General features: G+C 43.1%; 1 protein-coding gene across 2 annotated transcripts in view; it reads left to right on the top strand.

Annotated features, from left to right (window-relative positions):
* The window catches only part of plpp3 (phospholipid phosphatase 3), a 37210-nt gene extending 22986 nt beyond the window's left edge, over positions 1 to 14224 (top strand). For both annotated transcript variants that reach the window (XM_008407385.3, XM_008407384.3), the window contains exons 4-7: positions 49 to 236; positions 342 to 399; positions 5785 to 5961; positions 12034 to 14224. In XM_008407385.3, coding sequence (XP_008405607.2) covers positions 49 to 236; positions 342 to 399; positions 5785 to 5961; positions 12034 to 12162 — 552 coding nt within the window. In that variant the 3' untranslated portion in view covers positions 12163 to 14224. The remainder of the gene's footprint in view (positions 1 to 48; positions 237 to 341; positions 400 to 5784; positions 5962 to 12033) is intronic.
* Positions 14225 to 18132: the final 3908 nt, after the last annotated feature.

Genomic DNA, 18132 nt, shown 5'->3' on the forward strand with positions numbered 1-18132 from the left:
GCGATGCATTCCGCATATATCTGACCCTCCCTGCGCGTCGTCTTGCAGATAGGCGTGTTTCTGTTCGGCTGTGCCGTCAGCCAGTCGTTCACGGACATCGCCAAGGTGTCGGTGGGTCGGATGAGACCCCACTTCCTAGACGTCTGCAAACCGGACTTCTCCACCATCAACTGTTCCCTCGGATACATCACCAACTACACTTGCACCGGGGACGAGAGCGAAGTGCAGGAAGCCAGGTGTGTAAAGATGCGACCGTGCATTCACACGAAAGCACTCCTCGAACATCTAAACAGAAAAAAAAAAACAATGGGCTTTAAAATAATCTCTTTCTCCTTCTGCAGGAAATCCTTCTTCTCAGGACATGCCTCCTTTTCCCTGTTTAGTATGCTCTACTTGGCTGTAAGTAATCATTATTTTCTCTCAAGCGCTTGCGGCTTCATTGGCAGACAATAACAGCAACAAAGCGTTGCATTGTTAAAAGCAGTCATGAGAAGAAAAGAAGGCTGGGCTCTGATTAGGGGATTCAAACTAAATATTGTTTTGATTCTTTCATCACGTCGTCTCCTCCCTCGTTTTTATGCTTCCTTTGAACCCCGAGGAGACGAATGAGTGTTCTCCACCTGTTTTCTTTAGGGCAGCTGCATGCTCATTTCCTGTCCTGTCCCTTTAACCTTGTGGGTGTCAGGTGAGACCCAGAGCTTCGGGGCTGAATCAGGCCTCTAATGGTTTTAATTACAGTCCTTTGCCGAAAAACTTTTGCAGGTTGATTTTTATTATTATTATTATTATTATTATTATTATTATTATGTATTTATTCTCTTGTCACCTGAAAACCGCAAAACCTGTTCCAGGGTTGGGACAACCTTAAACATATACAGTCTGGGCTACAGTCAGATCAAAGCCTGAACTTTAACTAGCCCAGTGAATGTTCAGACTTAAATTCAATTTACGATCTAGAGGCAAGAGAGGTTTGAGCATTTTTTGCTGGGGGCCGCTCACACTAAATCAAGAGCGTCTCTTTTGTTCCTATGTTTATATAGCGAAAGTTTTAACCTCGCTTTATGTGCCTACGAGGAAAAGACATAAAATCAAGGAAGCGGTCGTTTTGCCAATTCGCAGTGAAATTTTAGCCGGATCGCTTTTGTTGCACATCGGCGAAACTACAGAAACAGAGTTTGGGGGGGGGGCTCAAATTCAGTCGCCTGCTGATTAAACTCCAAAGTGAAAAAGGCAAGTGTGTGCCACTTGATACCGTTGTCATTCAGCTGATTATGCAACACCAGCAGTGACTTGTCTGGTCTGCTTAGAGCACCAAAATGAGACAGGAACTGGTAATCGACACGGACGCCTTCTTTTTTTTTTTTTTGCAGTAATTGGTGCAGTCGATGCATACATGACAAAATGCTACAGCTTGGCGTACCGTGGTGACAGGCCAGCCCCGGTTCTCACACCGGATTGACGTTTTTAAGTTTGGTTTATTGTCGCGTATCGCCATGGTGAGACGGCTTGTTGTGGGTATTTCCCGGCCTCTGGGTGAACCTACAACCACACTCTGGGCAGAGTGCGGAGTAGAGCTAAATAAAATGACAGGAGGGAAAAAAAAAAAAGAGCAGGGAGGGATTGGAGATGTGCTGCATCCAGGCCACAGCTTAACACACTAGTCAGACCGATGCTCTAGATGTGGCAAACCCCAGGACTCTGGCCAGAGGAGGTTGGTCAAAACAAGGGGATGGAGAGCAGCTGATGGGTGAAAAGAAGAGCCCTGACAGGTTTTAGAGAACATTTCATTGTACATAACCCAACCAGGAAAAAAAAGAGCCAAGAGCGAAGGCATTCTTTGTGGAAACAGAAACTGGCTGGATTCTTTTTTGTTTGTGCCAGCTGAAAACCAGTCACGTGACTTTAGACCTGGCTCCCTCTCTCGTGAAGTCATCTTAGAACAGCTTTCTTTGGGTTTTCATAGTGCAGCTTTAATTCAATATGCAGTCATGTATAAAAACAAAAAGCCCACCCTGACGGTTTCCGAAGGAGTTAAAAGGAAAAATAGTAAACAGTATTTCTCAAATGGATTATGAGTTTACTTCCAAACCAGCTGAAGTACGTAGTAGAAAAAAGTATTCCCAACAACAAAACATTCACCGTAGCAGCTAATCTTCCCAGGAGTTGGTGTGCCAGCAAGTTCATCCTGATTTCAGACCCTGCAGAGCTCAAAGAAATTGTAAAAAGATAAAAAAGACCCAAGAGCCACAATTCAGACTCTGTTGTCCACAGTTAGCATGTGAAATATTAAAGAGTTGAACGAGAAAAGCCCCAATTCTTCAATAAGGCAGCAAGGTTTAGTTTGCAAAATGGCAAACCAAACAATTTTGTTTAGTCTGTTCTGGAGGAACAGAACAGATCACAACAATGTGAAGAGCTGAGAAAGTTGTACAGAAAATGACTACTTTAGTTTACTGCTGCTAAAAACAGCTCTGCAAGCTGTTGGATCATGTTACATTTTGAGCACTATCTATTTGATCTTTTATTATTTCCTATTTATTTATTTTTTATATATATTTGTCGTGGTCAACAAGTACAACATCCACTTTATTCCCTAATAATTAAAACTTAAGCTTGTCTTTTTAAGTCTCTCCTGCAGCTAGAAAATATACAACTGTATTGAAGTTTGTTCAATTTGTTACAATTCAAGTACAAAAGTGACAACTGACAATGTTATAAGCAGTTAGGCCTGTCACCATAACTAAATTAGCTACATGATAAATTGTCCCAGAACTTATTGTGATAAACGATGATATTGTTGTTTTGAGACCAAGTGATATAATGGTAATGACGGCAAGGATGCGTTCTAAGAGATCAACAAAATTTAAATTCTAATGACCATTTAGACACTGGAACTGGAAGACATTTTCAATATCCAAGATAAATAAAGAAAACAACAGAAACAACACAGGAAATGAATTATGAAATCCCTGTAAACAAAATTATGATGAAGGGTCCCTTCTGTGAATTGGAAAATCAGAATTTTTCAAAGCACGCAATCAGTTTTGTTTTATGCTCAACAAGTCCTCCTCCCCTCTCCCTACCAGAAAAGTTGGGTTCTTCCCCTCATTCTCTGATCGTGTTTTTGCTCAGAAAGCATCAAACAGTCATTTCCTCACCGCTTCTCTGTAAATCTGAAGCTTTTCGCTTCCTGCCCGGTTGTCTTGTCAGGCCGCCGTGGTCGGAGCCGAGCTCATTCTGAAACGACACAGATAACTGGCACAGACCACACGGCACGGCGCACAGCAGCACCACAGCCATGTGCGTGTATTCGGGATGGCTTGCTTTTTCTCTCATCTGCACGCAACATTAGCATAAGTACACGCCATCCGGTAGCAAGCGGGGCCCGTCGCTTTTGTCAAACAGGAAACAATATTTGCGTTTGACATGCGAGCGGCTCTGCTATGTTTCTTTCGTCTCAAAGAGGAGAGAGTGGAAGAGAGCTGCATGTGAAGCGAGTCCGCGTCCTCATTCCTTCTCGCTTTGTTGTGTTTGTTTGTGCTTCCCAGCGCGTTTAACACTTTGGACTTTGAGTCCGAGCGGCAGAGACCCCTCAGGGAGCGGGTCTCAGCGGAGGCAGAGCTGGATTCTTTCGGAAACCGCCAGGCTCTTTGCCGCTCCCGGGTCGCCGGTGTCATGGGAATCTGCTGGGGCTCCTTTTGTTGCGTTTCATTGTCGCGTTCCTAGGATCCTGTTATTGGAGGCAAATTATAGGTGGAAGATGTGGAGTTTTAAAAGGGACATGTTTGTTGTTTTGTTTTTTTTCATACGGTTGTCGATTCTCTTATCGTGACTTTCTTTCAGCTTCTGCTGAATCAGGCTTTAGCTGGGCCATCTGGGTCTACTCACTGTAGATAAGGTGCTGTTGTCTGGCAGGTCAGTGCAAGCCTTTGTTTTGACGAAGATCAAGGCATTATTCCTTTCACCTTTAATCTCCGACGAAGCTTCTCGACTTCATAAGCCGCGGGTGGCGGGAAGCTCTGTGACTCAAGTCCTCATCGAGAGCCCAGGCCCTCTACCTGACGACCGCAGCAAAGGAAGCCTGCAGTCTAAACATCGCAGGGAGGAGGAGACCGAGACAAGAAGGCATGGGCGGGATCGCTTCCTCCGGGTCTGGGAGCAGAACAATAATTTAGTACCGGAGAGGAAATACATGGAAGATTTACAGCCACACCTTCAGTGCAGAGAAACGTATTTGTCCCCCTGACAGAGTTCTTCTTTGTTTCCTTTGCAACTTTAAGGTTTCATGTCATCAAAACACATTTTAAGATCAGACAACAAAACCCTGTAGAATGGAGCAGAGCTGAAACTATTAATCGATCTAATTGTGATTAATAGTAATTAATCATGATTAATTGTCATTGAATTTAGTAATCAATTAATTGTTAACTGGAGTAGACAGATTTTTTTTTTTAAATGACCATAACCCCCTACGCCTACACATCAGGCAATAAAATATTTATTTTCCCATTAAAATATGAATCAAGTCATTTGTTTATTTGCATCTTTTAATGTGTTTCTAACATTGTACAGAATGGCTTAAATGAAAAATCAGCAGAACTTGCTATTATTTTTTCATACAATTAATCAATTAGTTACAAGAATAGTCATTAGAGTAACTGAACTGAATGCTAAAATAATTAGTTGTAGCCCTAAAACGGAGTTTTTAAATGTTTGAATTTTATTTTATAAAGTAAAGAGACATCTTAACTAATCCAACCACATTTTGAATCAATTGTGTTTGATCCGTTTCTGAAAGCTGAGCTCTGTGTCACTACCCACACTGCTGCCTGATTACTGTCAAACCTTTTGGATCAAGAGATCACTTAAATATACGTAACGATGTGAAACTAAAACAGCTTTTTAGAAAAGCGTCTCACCTACACAGGGAGGTGATAGTGTGATGGTTTGGGTCTGGAATCAAGAAGTCTGCCAGAAAACCATGGAGTATTTCCCTGCACGTATTGTGAGCTAAGTGGATTAAATGACTTATTGGCTCAGGCCGACTTTCGCAGGAACTCTGACTATTAGGTGTGAGAGACAGGAAGCTGAGGGCATGTCTGTGTGCAGAAACACAGGATGTCCAGAGAACCTGGGTCGACCTCAAACCTCTTACATTTTAAGTGAATGAAGAAAAAAAAAAAAAAGAGCAAGGATGTGTATGTTTTTCACTCAAGCAAGTGACTGAAAGTGGCCTTGAATTGACTTGTTCCTGTTTTGGTTCCCTTCAGCTTTTATTTTGACCCAGAAAGCAGTCTGGGTCTGGGAGCGGGGTCAGACGGGGGGAGGGGGGGGGGAGGGGACGCTTCCATTTCATTTGCACTTCACACCAAGACAAAAAAAAAAAAAAGACAGAGTTCATCACAAGCAAAAGCACTGCTGAAACACCCTCTTTAAGATTTACATCAATGTGTGTGTGTGTGGGGGGGGGAGTATATGCGTGTGTGTGTGCATGTGTGTGTAATCCACTGGTTCCCTGTGGTTGTGCTGTTTTTACAGCTGCGATGTGTAACCATTAATCAGTCATGTCCGGATCTCAGCCAGTCAAGCATCAGCTTGTGTTGTGGATGTGTCTCCCCTGCCCACTTTGATTCAGTCTAGACCTCTCAGACTGTAATAACACATGCACGCACGCACATCGCCCCCCACACACACACACACACACACACACGCATGCTGCAGGTGCATGGATGAAGGAGGACTTGAATAAAATTACACTGATTTTCTTCCCCTCTCTGTCTCCAGTTCTACATCCAGTCCAGGTTCACTTGGCGCGGCGCTCGCCTCCTCCGCCCGTTGCTCCAGTTCACCTTGGTGATGATGGCCTTCTACACCGGATTGTCACGCATCTCCGACCACAAGCACCACCCGACCGATGTGCTGGTGGGATTTGTGCAGGGAGCCCTGGTGGCCTACTGCATAGTGAGTCTGCGCCTGACACAATCCACGCTAAAAAAAAACTTTCTGCTGAGGAGGAATATAAGGCAAACTTTGGGTGGTTTTATGAGACACGAAATAGAGTGAGGAAGTCATTGTTGAGAGAGATGTAGCATGTCTTTTTTCATGGAACTAGACTCAGGGAAAACCCAGAAGAAAACCTTTTTAAAGTTCCCAAAAACATATTTTTCAAAAATTTTTTTTTTGTTCAGATGTTTGAAAACAACATAGAGCTGGACGATAAATCAATAACAATAATATATCGCAATCAACAAGTGACCGATATCAATAGACATTACGTCCAATAGCGTTCAATAGTTTTACTGAACTGCACAGCATTCTGGGGGATGTAGGCAGAGGAAAGGTTTTAGCCGCTCGGCCTCTCGCAGCTAGCAAATCGAGGTTAGTGGCACCAACTAAATCACTTTTCCTTTGGTTACCTAGCAACAATCTGAACGAAAAAAAACAAACAAATACAAATTAATAATTATCGTTATCGAATGATGCAAAACACTGATGCAGCAGTACATTTTCAGCCGTATCGTCCAGTTCTAAAACAATGTATCTTTTCCTTTATCTTCACAATTCTGCACTAAGTATGTGGCTGTAACAAAATGTGGAAAAAGTGTACACATATAAACATATATACTTTAGCAGGTAGTGAAGTGAAGAGAGGCCCATAATGACTAACACATTGCTGGGGCCGGGTCTTTGTTCAGGGACGCAGACACTCCAACCTTCCTCTCTGCTAAAGCTACATATCATCCAAGTGGTTTCCAGATGATTTTTCTAACCCTCATCATTACTCTAAGCTCACACGGAGCCAAGGAAAATTTTAAAATGGGTCAAGAGAATGACGAGCGGGGTGTTAAAAAGAGAGAGAGAGGGTGAGTAAGAAAGAAAGGATTAGGCTTTGAAACCAGAACGAGGCTGGTAATTATTTTGGTGAGGTTTTTTTTTTTTTATTATTTTATTTGGTGGCTCTGGTTGTATCAACACAGCAGGCTCCAGCTACAACTACGCTGCCCCTGGCAAAAAGACGGGAAGGCGCGCGAACGCAGCCCCCGCCCGCTCTCACCTTTGCACCCGGACGAGGAATGGAGAATGTGGAAAGAATTAGATTTCGTAAAATCGAGCGAGAGCTCAGCAGTGGCGCCTGGGCAGATGTTGGGATCGCACGCGGTGCGACGGCATTCCAGTGATGCCAGGGGGGAGTGTTAAAGGATTTGTGATCAGAAAACTGAGCGCAACAAAAAGAAAAGAAAGACTCAAACTCCCCCCAAAAAAAAGCCGGCGAACCGCCAGCTGGGCGCAGCTCGGGGTTGACGGTATCGGCCTTGACGAATGAGAAAATGACGTTTTTCAGAGAGAGAGAGAGAGAGAGAGAGAGATGGCGCTGAGTGTGTGCGAGCCTGACCTCCGAAGAGGCAGGCCTGGCAGGAGGACAGAAGGGAGGGAGGTGACAGGAGAGAGGAGCCTTGTCTCCGCCTTGGCTCGGGATGAGTGTGTGGGTTTCTTCCGAATCCACAAGCCTCCCCGCCTCGCAGCGAGACAGCTTAATGCTGACATTATTCACATCCGCACACATATCCATATGTACAGGCACGCTGTGAAAGCTGGTGTCGATCAAGGCGGTGAGGTTAGCTTTACAATCCCCGACACCCCCGCCGCACCCCACCCCCTCTCTCTCAGATAGGCCCCGGTCTTTGGAGAAGCGCACATCTGTGAGCACTTTAGCGCGGCTGCGTTAGCCTCTTGGCGAGCGGCGGAGCAGAAAGGGCCTGACAGGAGATGAGTGGAGGCCTGACGGAGGAGGTGCAAACGCTCGGCCGCTTAGAAGCTCCCGCCCTGAAGCCCTAAATCAAGGTGTGAACATCTTTAGATCTTCAGGTAACGGCTGCACATGTTTCACCCCCCCGAGTCTGTTAAAGTGAGAAATGAAGAACTAAAGCGTGAGTTCACACCTCCAGACGCTGCAGAACCCAGAAGCTGATTTTTTTTTTTCTCTCTCTTAACGTCTTCTCTGTTTCTAACTGCATGTGTATTTGGTGGAAGATGTTCTGTAAAAGTAATACATTTTGTGGGGATTTTTTATTTTTGTTAGATGCAGTTGTGAGCTGGATAAAAAAAAATCTCATTATGCAAATTGCCACAAACACGGCAGCTTTGACAGTTACATATAAACATTACATTGTTAGAACAGCTTGATTTGCTCACTTTGTGGTTCCCCTGGGATTTTCCCCAGTGGACTGTCGGTACCAGGCACAGTTTTAGCCTGCTTTCCTTCACAACTCCGCTCGATTCTCATCCTCTTTCAGTGCTCCGTCTGGGATTTCTCCCACTGAGCTCAATTTCTTCTGTTAGCTTTCGGCCGGTCCAATCAGCAAGCAGAAAGAGAAGTTGTGAAAGTTGCTCCATATCAAAAGAAACTTTAACTGCAGGAACCATATGATGGGAAATTTTTTCAACTTTGGTTTTCTTCTATATGGGTAACCAACCCTTAAACCAGTGTGAAGGTATTTCTTGCCAAGTACGTGGTTGAGGTCCAAATACACTCACAGGTATTTACACGCAAGTTTTATTCTTAGAGACGTGGTCGTCGCTGTTGGGCTGTACAGCCCCTAATTTTAGTGTAGTCACGTCCTTTGTGACTCAAGCTTTCTCAGTGACTGGGGTCATTTTTAATGATGGTTAGAGATCCGTAGGTGAAAACTCATTGTTTGTGCTCCAGGTGTGAGGCAAGAAAGTGCTGAGTTGCTTTCCTCAACTGGATGCGTCACGATCCAACCCTCCAGCCCTGGGTGGCAAGGACCTGCTGCCGCTGGATTTGTATAGTTTTTAAGTGCCTTTTCTTCAGATTAAAGCACAATTTTTATATTACTATTTTCATAGTAACACAAGTATAACAAGCTGATATGAAAACTGTAGTTTTTTTTTTTATTATATTATATTATATTATATTATATTATATTATATTGACTCGGTAAGGGTAATTCCTGGGATATGTTCGGTTTTCATCCCAAGGCGGTGGTAGTTTGTAGCAACTGGAAATATGCGTTAGTTTCAAATGTTGCCTTTTTGTAAGCAAAGGGGGAAGTGTACAAGGCTTTTTTAAGTCATCTGATTGGCAGGGTGCAGCTTGGACGTCCCATTAATATAACTTTATATTTATATTCACTTTTGAAACCTAAAATGTTGTACTAATGATTAATGAGCAAGTTCAATCCTCTAGCTTTTTCAGCAAAACACTTACAAAAAGAAAAGAAAAAAAAATCTTGGTTTGAGAGATGAAGTTCAGTGCAGGTTAATGCAGAAACTATTTGTTTCATGTTTCCAGATAAGGAATAAATTATTTGGTAATATGTTTTCATATTTTCTCCACATTTAAAGATTACAGTCTTTGATCAACAGTCTTTGATCATAGATTTAAACTTTAGATTCTCAGGATAACCTTGACAGAAAACACGACATATGACGAATAAGAAACCCATATGGTCTTATTCTTTTTTTATTTTTTTGAAAAGCAGCAATTCTTCTGTCTTCTGATAAAATAACTTAAGACATTACCCATAACAATATCGCTTTTACATCATTTTGTTCTTTTAGTTTTGATACATAGACCCGATACATAGTTCCCACACCATCAGTGTTTTTTGGCAGTAAGATATATTCACTCGTATTTGCCTGTCAAGCGAGGAAACAGTGCGGTAGCCAACTGAGAGCAACAACTGAGCCAAGTTTAATGTGGGTTAGAGCTGCAAACATACCCACAACCAGTTACATGCATGTGAAAACAAGTTCACAGTTCTATTCTCAGACACACAAATGACCTGATTAGTTATGTTGTCTTTTTTTATTGTACATTCCCTAAAGTTAGTGCAGTCACGTCCTTTGTGACTCAAGCCTCTTAATGTGTCTGGGGTCATTTTTTCAGCACCTAACCAGAGACTTTCTTACTCATACCTTTAGAGATTCATCTCTTGTGCTCCAGGTGTGAGGCAAGAAAGTGCTGAGTTGCTTTGCCCGACAACAATGGGGCTACAGGGCTTTGCATGCCAGTGTCAGCGGCAGGATGTGGTGTGGTCACGATAACCCCCCTCCAGCCTGGCAGCTGGGGAGCGATAGGTTGGTGTTTTGGTGACGCAGCAACCGCGCCCGGCTGCCATTGGACGCCGATGGGAAACGACTGCAGAGGGTTTCCCATGCAGGCTCGCGTGACTCTGGAAGATATGAACTCACATCCTTTCCGCTCTCCTAATCATATCATAATATTCTACATGGGATACACACACACACACACCATCCGCCGCGTAGTGAAAGAGCCCGTTTAGGGAAGTGTGACAGCGGCTGTGTGTATCTGCAGCTTATCTATCGCTTACTGTTCTCCAGCGATGGTCACTGCGTGGTCAGGAAATGTCAAGCTCTCGCAGAAAAGGCCCCCTTTGTGCCGATCATAGCCTTCAAAATGAGATGCTTGTAGTCAGAGTGTATAAATACATCAGTGACCACATGTTGAGCAGTTTTCCAGAAAACAATGATGGAAGTCAAATTGGTTCCTCGGGGTATTCCCCAGTGTAGGAACGGCATGTGAAATCCCTGCTGGATTTATCCGCTGGCTTCACGAAGCCGGCTGTCCTGGCAGAGTGTGATGGTAAATGCCAGGCGCTCCCCTCAACTTCTTTTGAAGGAAAAGCAGCTCCGCCGGCCAATTCTTTGTGCCTGGCCAAACCACCGTTTGTTATGGGTGACCCCGGGGTCGAGGGCGTGAACGTAGGAGTTCACTTTTAAAATGCTTTCACGCTTCCTGTCCATGCCTCGCTGTTTTCATGTGTGACATATGACGTCGCTGAGATTCCAGAAAGAGATTTCATTTTGGATTTTCCCCCCCTCCATTTCTCTTCCTTTGTTCATCAATGCCAAGGAGACTTAACTCATGTGCTGATGTAAAGGTTACCTTTGGTGACATGTCGCGATTGCCAAAATCTGATATTTCAGAGTGAGTCATGCTCGACTCAATGTCCTCGGTTGTATTACTCAGACTTGAACAGCACAAAATGGGATGAAAATTTGAGGAAACCAGCAGCATGGAGTGTTCCTCTTAATCATATAATAATAATAATAATAATAATAATAATAATAATAATTGTATCATGAAAAAAGAAAGAGGGGTTGTGTATTTAGTGTGCTCCTTTTTTGAATTGCTCTGAATTATTCACATCCTATAGGATATAAAGTTTCTTTAAAAAAAATCCAATTCTTTTAAACATATCCTCATTACTCTGTCTTTTGAAAGACTGGACTATAGACATAGTATTTCACTATGTTGTGCAAGATGCTTGAAACTGAAAGTGAAACTGGCAGCTTGACCTGCTTTCTGATTAATTCTGCTTATGTTCAACAGACTACTGGGGGGCACTGTTAGAGCCTTGACATGCTGCTCTCAGTCAACATGACAGATTATTAAATAAGTAAAAAGAGATGTTGATGTCATGTTAGAAGTGATGCGTCTTGGAACAAAGCAACAATGAAATCCACACCCTTGATCCAAATAGAGATGCACTATTCAGAGCAGAAGAAGCTGCCAGTATATTCCTCATCAAACTTAGGCTAAAACCTCGAGAACATAAAACAGATTCACTTTGCCGCAAGATGTTCAGCCTTCCTGTTGTCTGCTAGTTTGAATGAACGGCTTGATTGTATCATATATAGCTTCCTAATATAGCACACAGTAACAGCATCTGATGCTAGCAAAGCCACTTAGTGCCAAGTTGTGGTGAGTTTAGTGAGTGGAAAACGATTGGATCTTTGAGTTTTTTACGGGATGGTCAAAAACTCAATGTACAGTGTCATTCATCTGTCATTGTCTTTGCACATATTCATTTTTTTATATTTCGCTTTGCAATAAATTAGAAAATTTGACTAGGTGGTAGTTTTCTTAGTCGTGACAATTTGTGGATCACAATCCACTGAAACCTAATGAAGAAAATCCCCAGAGGCATTTTTGCTCTTCCTTTCCTTCACACCTCCTAACTTTTCCCCTGCATCCGTTTCCTCTAGGTGTTCTACGTGTCCGACCTGTTCAAGCCGGGGCTGAAGCTGGCCACGCCGCCGCCCTCCCCGATCAAGAAGGAGCTGCTGCCTTCGTCCGACATCATCGACAGGAACAACCACCACAACATGGTGTGAGGGAGGGCCCACTTCCTTCGCCCTGACCGAGGAGCCGATCGCAGCGCTGCTCATCACTCCCCTCTCCCTCCCCCACTCCAACCCCAAGCCCCTCATCGGACAGTAGAATGTAGCGACAAGAGACTGTAGCTGCTTCCTCCTCACCATCCTCCCAGTGAGCCGCTCCATGTGGACTAGGGTGTCAGATTTGAGATTTGCACAGCAGAGTCCACTCTCACTACCCAGACTTGTTGTCTCCCTAATATACTGGTAACTACTAATCAACATTTGAGCCCATCTGTTTGTCTGTCGGAGCACAAGCAGAGAAGAACCTGAGAGATGAACGAGAAAAAAAACAAACAAAAAAAAACGATGAAAACTGATGAGCTGACGGCAGGAACTGCAGTTGCAGAGGTTTGACTGAAGCGGAGCCACACGAATGAAACCGGTGGACTGTAAAACCCCTGAGCAGCGAGGAGACGGACGCTTCCTCTCCCAACCCTGTGAGGCCTTGGACAACAACTTCCTCAACCGAGGGAAGGATCTTAACTTCAATAGTTAGCAGCAGAGAATATAAGCGAGATAGAAATATGTAACTGAAAGCACTGTTTGAACTTCATTGTCCGTTATCACCACTTGCTGCCTGAGTTGTTTGGCCGATAAAGGAATAAAAAAACAAAAAAAAAAACTTGACAGCGTTGAGCCCTGAGACGGGGTCACGTCTTGACCGACGCAAAACTCAAAGGCCTTTCGCAGAGCTCTTTTTGGAAAGTGCACAGCCTTACATTGTCTCTGTCTCAGCATCAGCCTGTCATGTTTTTTTCTTTTTTTTGTTTTTGTTTTTGTTTTTTTGTTTTTTTGCGATCGACTCTCAGTGCAGCCCAAACCCGGGACGTTGCAGTTCTTGAAGGTAGACGTAGTAACGGGAGGGAGGGGGGGCAAAGGGAGCATTGTCTGTGGAATAAGGCAGGTTTTCCTCCCAGCAGCTTCTCGACAGCCGTGTGGCAGGCGTGGCTGCGCCGTGCCTCCGCCCGGCGTTGGGGGGCCACCTGCCTGGGATCCCAGACAGGTGGAGGAAGCGAGAGGGGCCCGTTACCATAGAGAACGGGGTCATGAGCTCCAACTAAAGCTGGCACATCGTTTTAGGGATGATTCAGGCTCCTTCTGCTGGCAGGGAGGAGCGTTCACCCACCCAATCCGTCATCGGCAATGGATGCTCGTCTCTCAGTGCGCATGTGTGTTTGTGTGTCTGTGTGTGCGCGCGTGTTTGCGCTTGTTGTCGTATGTTACGTCGTGTGTGTGTAGCAGCGCTGTGCCCTGTGAAAAGGAACTCCCTCTTGATAAAACTGTGGTGTGTGTGTGTGACAGTTAAAAACACACACGAAGCACGCCGTCGGCTGTGCAAAGTGTGCGTTGGCGTGTGCCACTGTGTGTCGCGGAGCGAGATGAATGTTCTAAAAACTGTGGATCTAATATTTTATCTGAGGAGCATCTTTAACCTTGCATGTGTAGAGGTAGCCCTGTGTAATCACTAACAGTTACCGGACACAGAGGTGCTTTTTTATTTTTTATTTTTTATTTACAGCCCACCCAGACTTCCTCATCCAACAACACACCACTATGTTGCACATCTTTTCTTTTCTTCCACTGTATAGTCCGTCCTATCAATTTCACCAAGCCGTTCTCACTCTTTTTATTTTTTTTTATATAAATATATAAATAATGTATAGATCACTAATATGAACTCTGTAAAATATTGTTTAACATGTTTTAGATATATCCACTATAATTACAGACCTGTGTTCTTAACAAAATGCTGCTTAAAAAGCATCGATTGACAAGATTCTTTTGTATTTAGATGAAACTATTGTAGATTGTAATAGTTACGTTTGTAATGTGCATTAAAAACAATACACCCTCGATTGTATTGAAACTCAATATTAGTATTTTTGTATCATCTCGTTCTTTTTTTTGTACAAACAAAATGTAGCTATGCTGTTTTTGTTTTTTCTTTTTTTTCCTGCTAAATGTATTTAGCTCCGATATATGTGCTTTTAAATAAAAAGCTCATTATGAACACATATTTTGGCTTCAGGTAGTAAAGATGTTTCGCTTGATTTGATGTCCTTGTAACTTCGTGTTCCCGCCGGTATTTTAAGGGTTAATTTGGGGGGATGAGCTCCAACCCTTTGAGGTAGGAGAGATACTGTGCCATCACCCTAATCTTCAGCTCCCTCCATAGATCCGATTTAATCCAGGACTTTGGCTGGGCCACTCAAAAGGCATTAATATCACACGTCAGAAAAGACATGTTGGTTGAATTAAAGGATTAGTTTCAACCAAGAGAGAAAAACTTTTCTTTCTTTTTTGTATGAAAAATAGCAGTGCCATCAATTTAAAAAAAAACTGTCTGCTTAGCTGAACATTTAAGCCTCTTCTGTTAGATCACTTATCCAGAGAACAAAAGACACTTTTAGAATTTTATGCAGCTGTAAAAAGTTTTTAAAGCAGAACGTTAACCTGATATGTAAAACAAAAACTGCTTTTCAGAAGAATAGGTGGCAAAAGAAAAAAGAATGTAGACAAACAACAGACAAATCTAAAGAAAGATAAGCGCCAAAGAATCTATTTAAGCCATTAACTAATAATCAAACTTCCCCTGAGCTTTTGGTCCAGCTGATCTGAGGTCAGCCTCAGCATAGATTTATGGTGCTGGCGAACAGCTGGCAGGTCTGGGGTCAGCCATGCGTGGCTGTAATAGTAGACGGGCTGCTGCCGAGGCGGGGAGGCCCGTGTTGTGGTCTTGTTTGGCTGTAAGAGAGCGGAGCGAAGCTGGCAGAGGGCCGCCACAGAGCGAGCCAAGGTATTACATACTGCTGCGCTCCTCTCCTGCAGTTACGGGTGTGCGCCCCGGGGCCATGACGTGCTGTACAATCCACTCCCTCCATTTCTATTACTCATCCCTCACCGCCGTCTCCATGTGCGAGCGATCTGAGTTTCGTAAAACGTCAACGCAGGCTTCCTGTTTGCGTGAGAAATACGTAGTCATAATGCTGGTAACGTTTTGGCATGTCGGGTGAATTACACCTTGTTTTCTGGGCTAAAAAAACAAAACACACACCCTGGATCTTATGAAGTTTAGAATAATTTTTGAGATTCGCAAAAAAAAAAAAAGTGTTCTAGTACTAGGGCTCCTTTGATTATCAAGTTTCCTATAACTTGGACGCAAAAGGTAAGGTAATTTTATTTATACAGCACATTTTCAGCAAAAAGGCAATTCAAAGTGCCTTGTTGCTGAAAAAGTGCACAATAGCAAACTAAACATACGCATACAGCTTGAAACATGTTTTACAGCATCTTGCAAAGCTGTTTATACTCGTTTGCTTTTTACATTTTGTCATGTATGCAAACAAACTTAAATCAATTAGATTAGATGTTTATGTAACATGCCAACATAAAGCTGTGCATAATTTTAAAGTTAATTTTCAAAATAACTCAAGTTCAGTCAGATTGCCACAACTTTAGCTTAGCTCAGCAACGCTCCCCTTTGACGACCATGTTTGTTTGCAGTTGAGAAAATAAAAAAATGAAGAAAAAAAAAACCTTAAGTGGCATGAATACCTTTACAAGACTCTGTAGATAATATTCCAACATAAAAATGTACTGTCATTAATAAATCCAGTAAAACAGAATTAACTTTAGGCATTAGCTCTGAATGAGAGTAAAACCTGCTCTAAGTCCAAGGCAGAGCAAACTAACAATCAGCTTTTATTCATTTATTTATTCTTAATCATGTGGACGTTATCGTTGAAAACTCTGCGGCAAAAATGTCCCCTTTTGCACAGACGCCGTTAAAACCCTCATTACTGCGAACGACTCTGGTTAGATGTTGCAAACATGTCTGTGTGAGAGCCGTGGAGCTGAGGGCGGCACTACCAGGGGAGCGGTGAGGACGGGGGGCGGGGGGGGAGGCAGTGGGGGCCTGGAGCTCTGAGGGGGTCGTTCTCCTGCAGCAGGGTCCAGGAAGCAAAGCCAGAGTCCGGCCAGGAGGCTTGAGGAAAGCAGAGTGGTCACAGTTGTGTCCCTACTGAGAGGAACGAGCGCAGAGGCTAACAGCAGGGACGTGTTTACATTGTGTCAGTGTCTGTTTTAATAGCTTTTAGCACAGATGAAATGTGTAGACATAATATGAGCCACCCACAGCACATACGGATGATATGAAAAGAAACTAGTGTCTATAAAAGAGACACCAAGAGGAGGAACATGTTGGTGCACTTTCTCATAGCTTTTGTATTGTAAAAAGACTGAATTGTTACAGTGGCTTTCACTATTTGTACATCTAGCAAAGGACAAAAGGAAAAACTCCAACAATCAACTAAAACAAAGACTTTAAAAAATAGAGCAGTTTTTTTTTTATAAACAGCGAGAGGATTCATTTGTTTAAGCACTGACCCAGTTTTCTTAAATCCACATTGTTTCCTGGCTATCTGTGGTTATAAGAAGGGTAGCGGAGTGACGGGATGATGCTTAATATAAGCACATCCGTAAACAGCACGAGGATTACTGCGCGAGATTAACACCTACTCTTTGTCTCGGATGTTGCAGCAGGCTTTGATACGCAAACGAAGCCTCAATCCGACGCAAAATGCTGTCAGACATGATGGTCTGATTATTGTGACTGGAAGGGAAGGAAAAGATTAACCTATTTCCTCTGCTCCACTTGAAAGATTTTGTTTTTCCACCAGGAGAATATCAGTAGTCACTGTGAAGGAAAACTATTCTGTCGTTTTAAAATGTAGGGCAGTGGTCCCCAACCTTTTTATTACCGCGGACCGGTCAAGATTTGGAAATTAAACTGCGGCCCCGTGGGGTGAGTGGTTCGGGGGGTGAACAGTCAGATAAGGCTTCTGCATGTTGGTGTTCCCGCTAAATCCTGAATATGCCCTATTTGGGTTGTCTTGGCCCTTTTGTCGCAGCCTGTGGGGTTTTCCCTGACTGGGAACGAGAATACAACCTGCTGAATGTGACAGGTAGCCAATCAGAAAGCGCGGTAACGTAAGAACACATGGGAATCCCAAACAGCTGACATATCGCGCAAGAAAAATATTTCTAAATTATTTAGCTAAAAATGTTAGCTAAAGACTTTAGCATTTCGCTAGCATTTTCAGCTAGTAATTGTTATCCCTGTTACATCATACATTTCACTTTTTAAATTTTTGATAGCTGTAAATATTTGATTGTAAGGATGCCGACTCTCACTCTCCCTATAGAGGAAAGTGACCAGCGCGCATACGCCTGGCCACTGTGTGAACTCTTCTGTCGTACGTACGGCCGGCCGTACGAACCTACAGAGAAGAGGGCAAAATGTGAACGTAATTTCTACATGATTATAAAACATAATTACCTACTTCACACATAACAGCACAGCCTTTGTGTGACATAGTATCTGCGCAGATGGATGGAAATAGTGTGTGAAGAGACAGAAGAATAGGAAGGTAATAAACTTTGCAGATGTTGGCTGTACATGGGGGCCAGCAGGTGATTATGTCATCTTCACATAAATGGTCTCAATGTCCACCTCATCTTTCTCTCCCAGGTTGTTTCTTGTTAAAATATTTATCCAACGTGTCTCCTAAAATTCAGTTTCCCCACTTTTCTTCACCAAACCTCAACGCCAAAATGGCTTTTCCCTTGTGGGCTAAGATAAATCCTATTATCTTACCTCCCCTAAACTGTTTGCCAGGAAAAGAACATCAGTCCACTCTGGGCCCATCTGGAGAACCTGGACAGGTCAGAAAAGGAGAAGCAGGATTTTTAGTTGCTCTAAACCTTTTTTTTATTTTTTTTACAAGACTAAGTTTCTGACAGACACTAAGTTTTATTAAGAATATTTTTTCATTTTGTGGCACATCCCATCGCTGCAGGAAACAGCTTGTTAATGCATAAACTTTAGACTGAGAAGCTAATATATCTTGACTGTAATAATAAGCA

The sequence above is a fragment of the Poecilia reticulata genome, chromosome 4 (genome assembly GCF_904066995.2).
Source record: "Poecilia reticulata chromosome 4, P_reticulata-male-v2, whole genome shotgun sequence".
Lineage (NCBI taxonomy): Eukaryota > Metazoa > Chordata > Actinopteri > Cyprinodontiformes > Poeciliidae > Poecilia > Poecilia reticulata.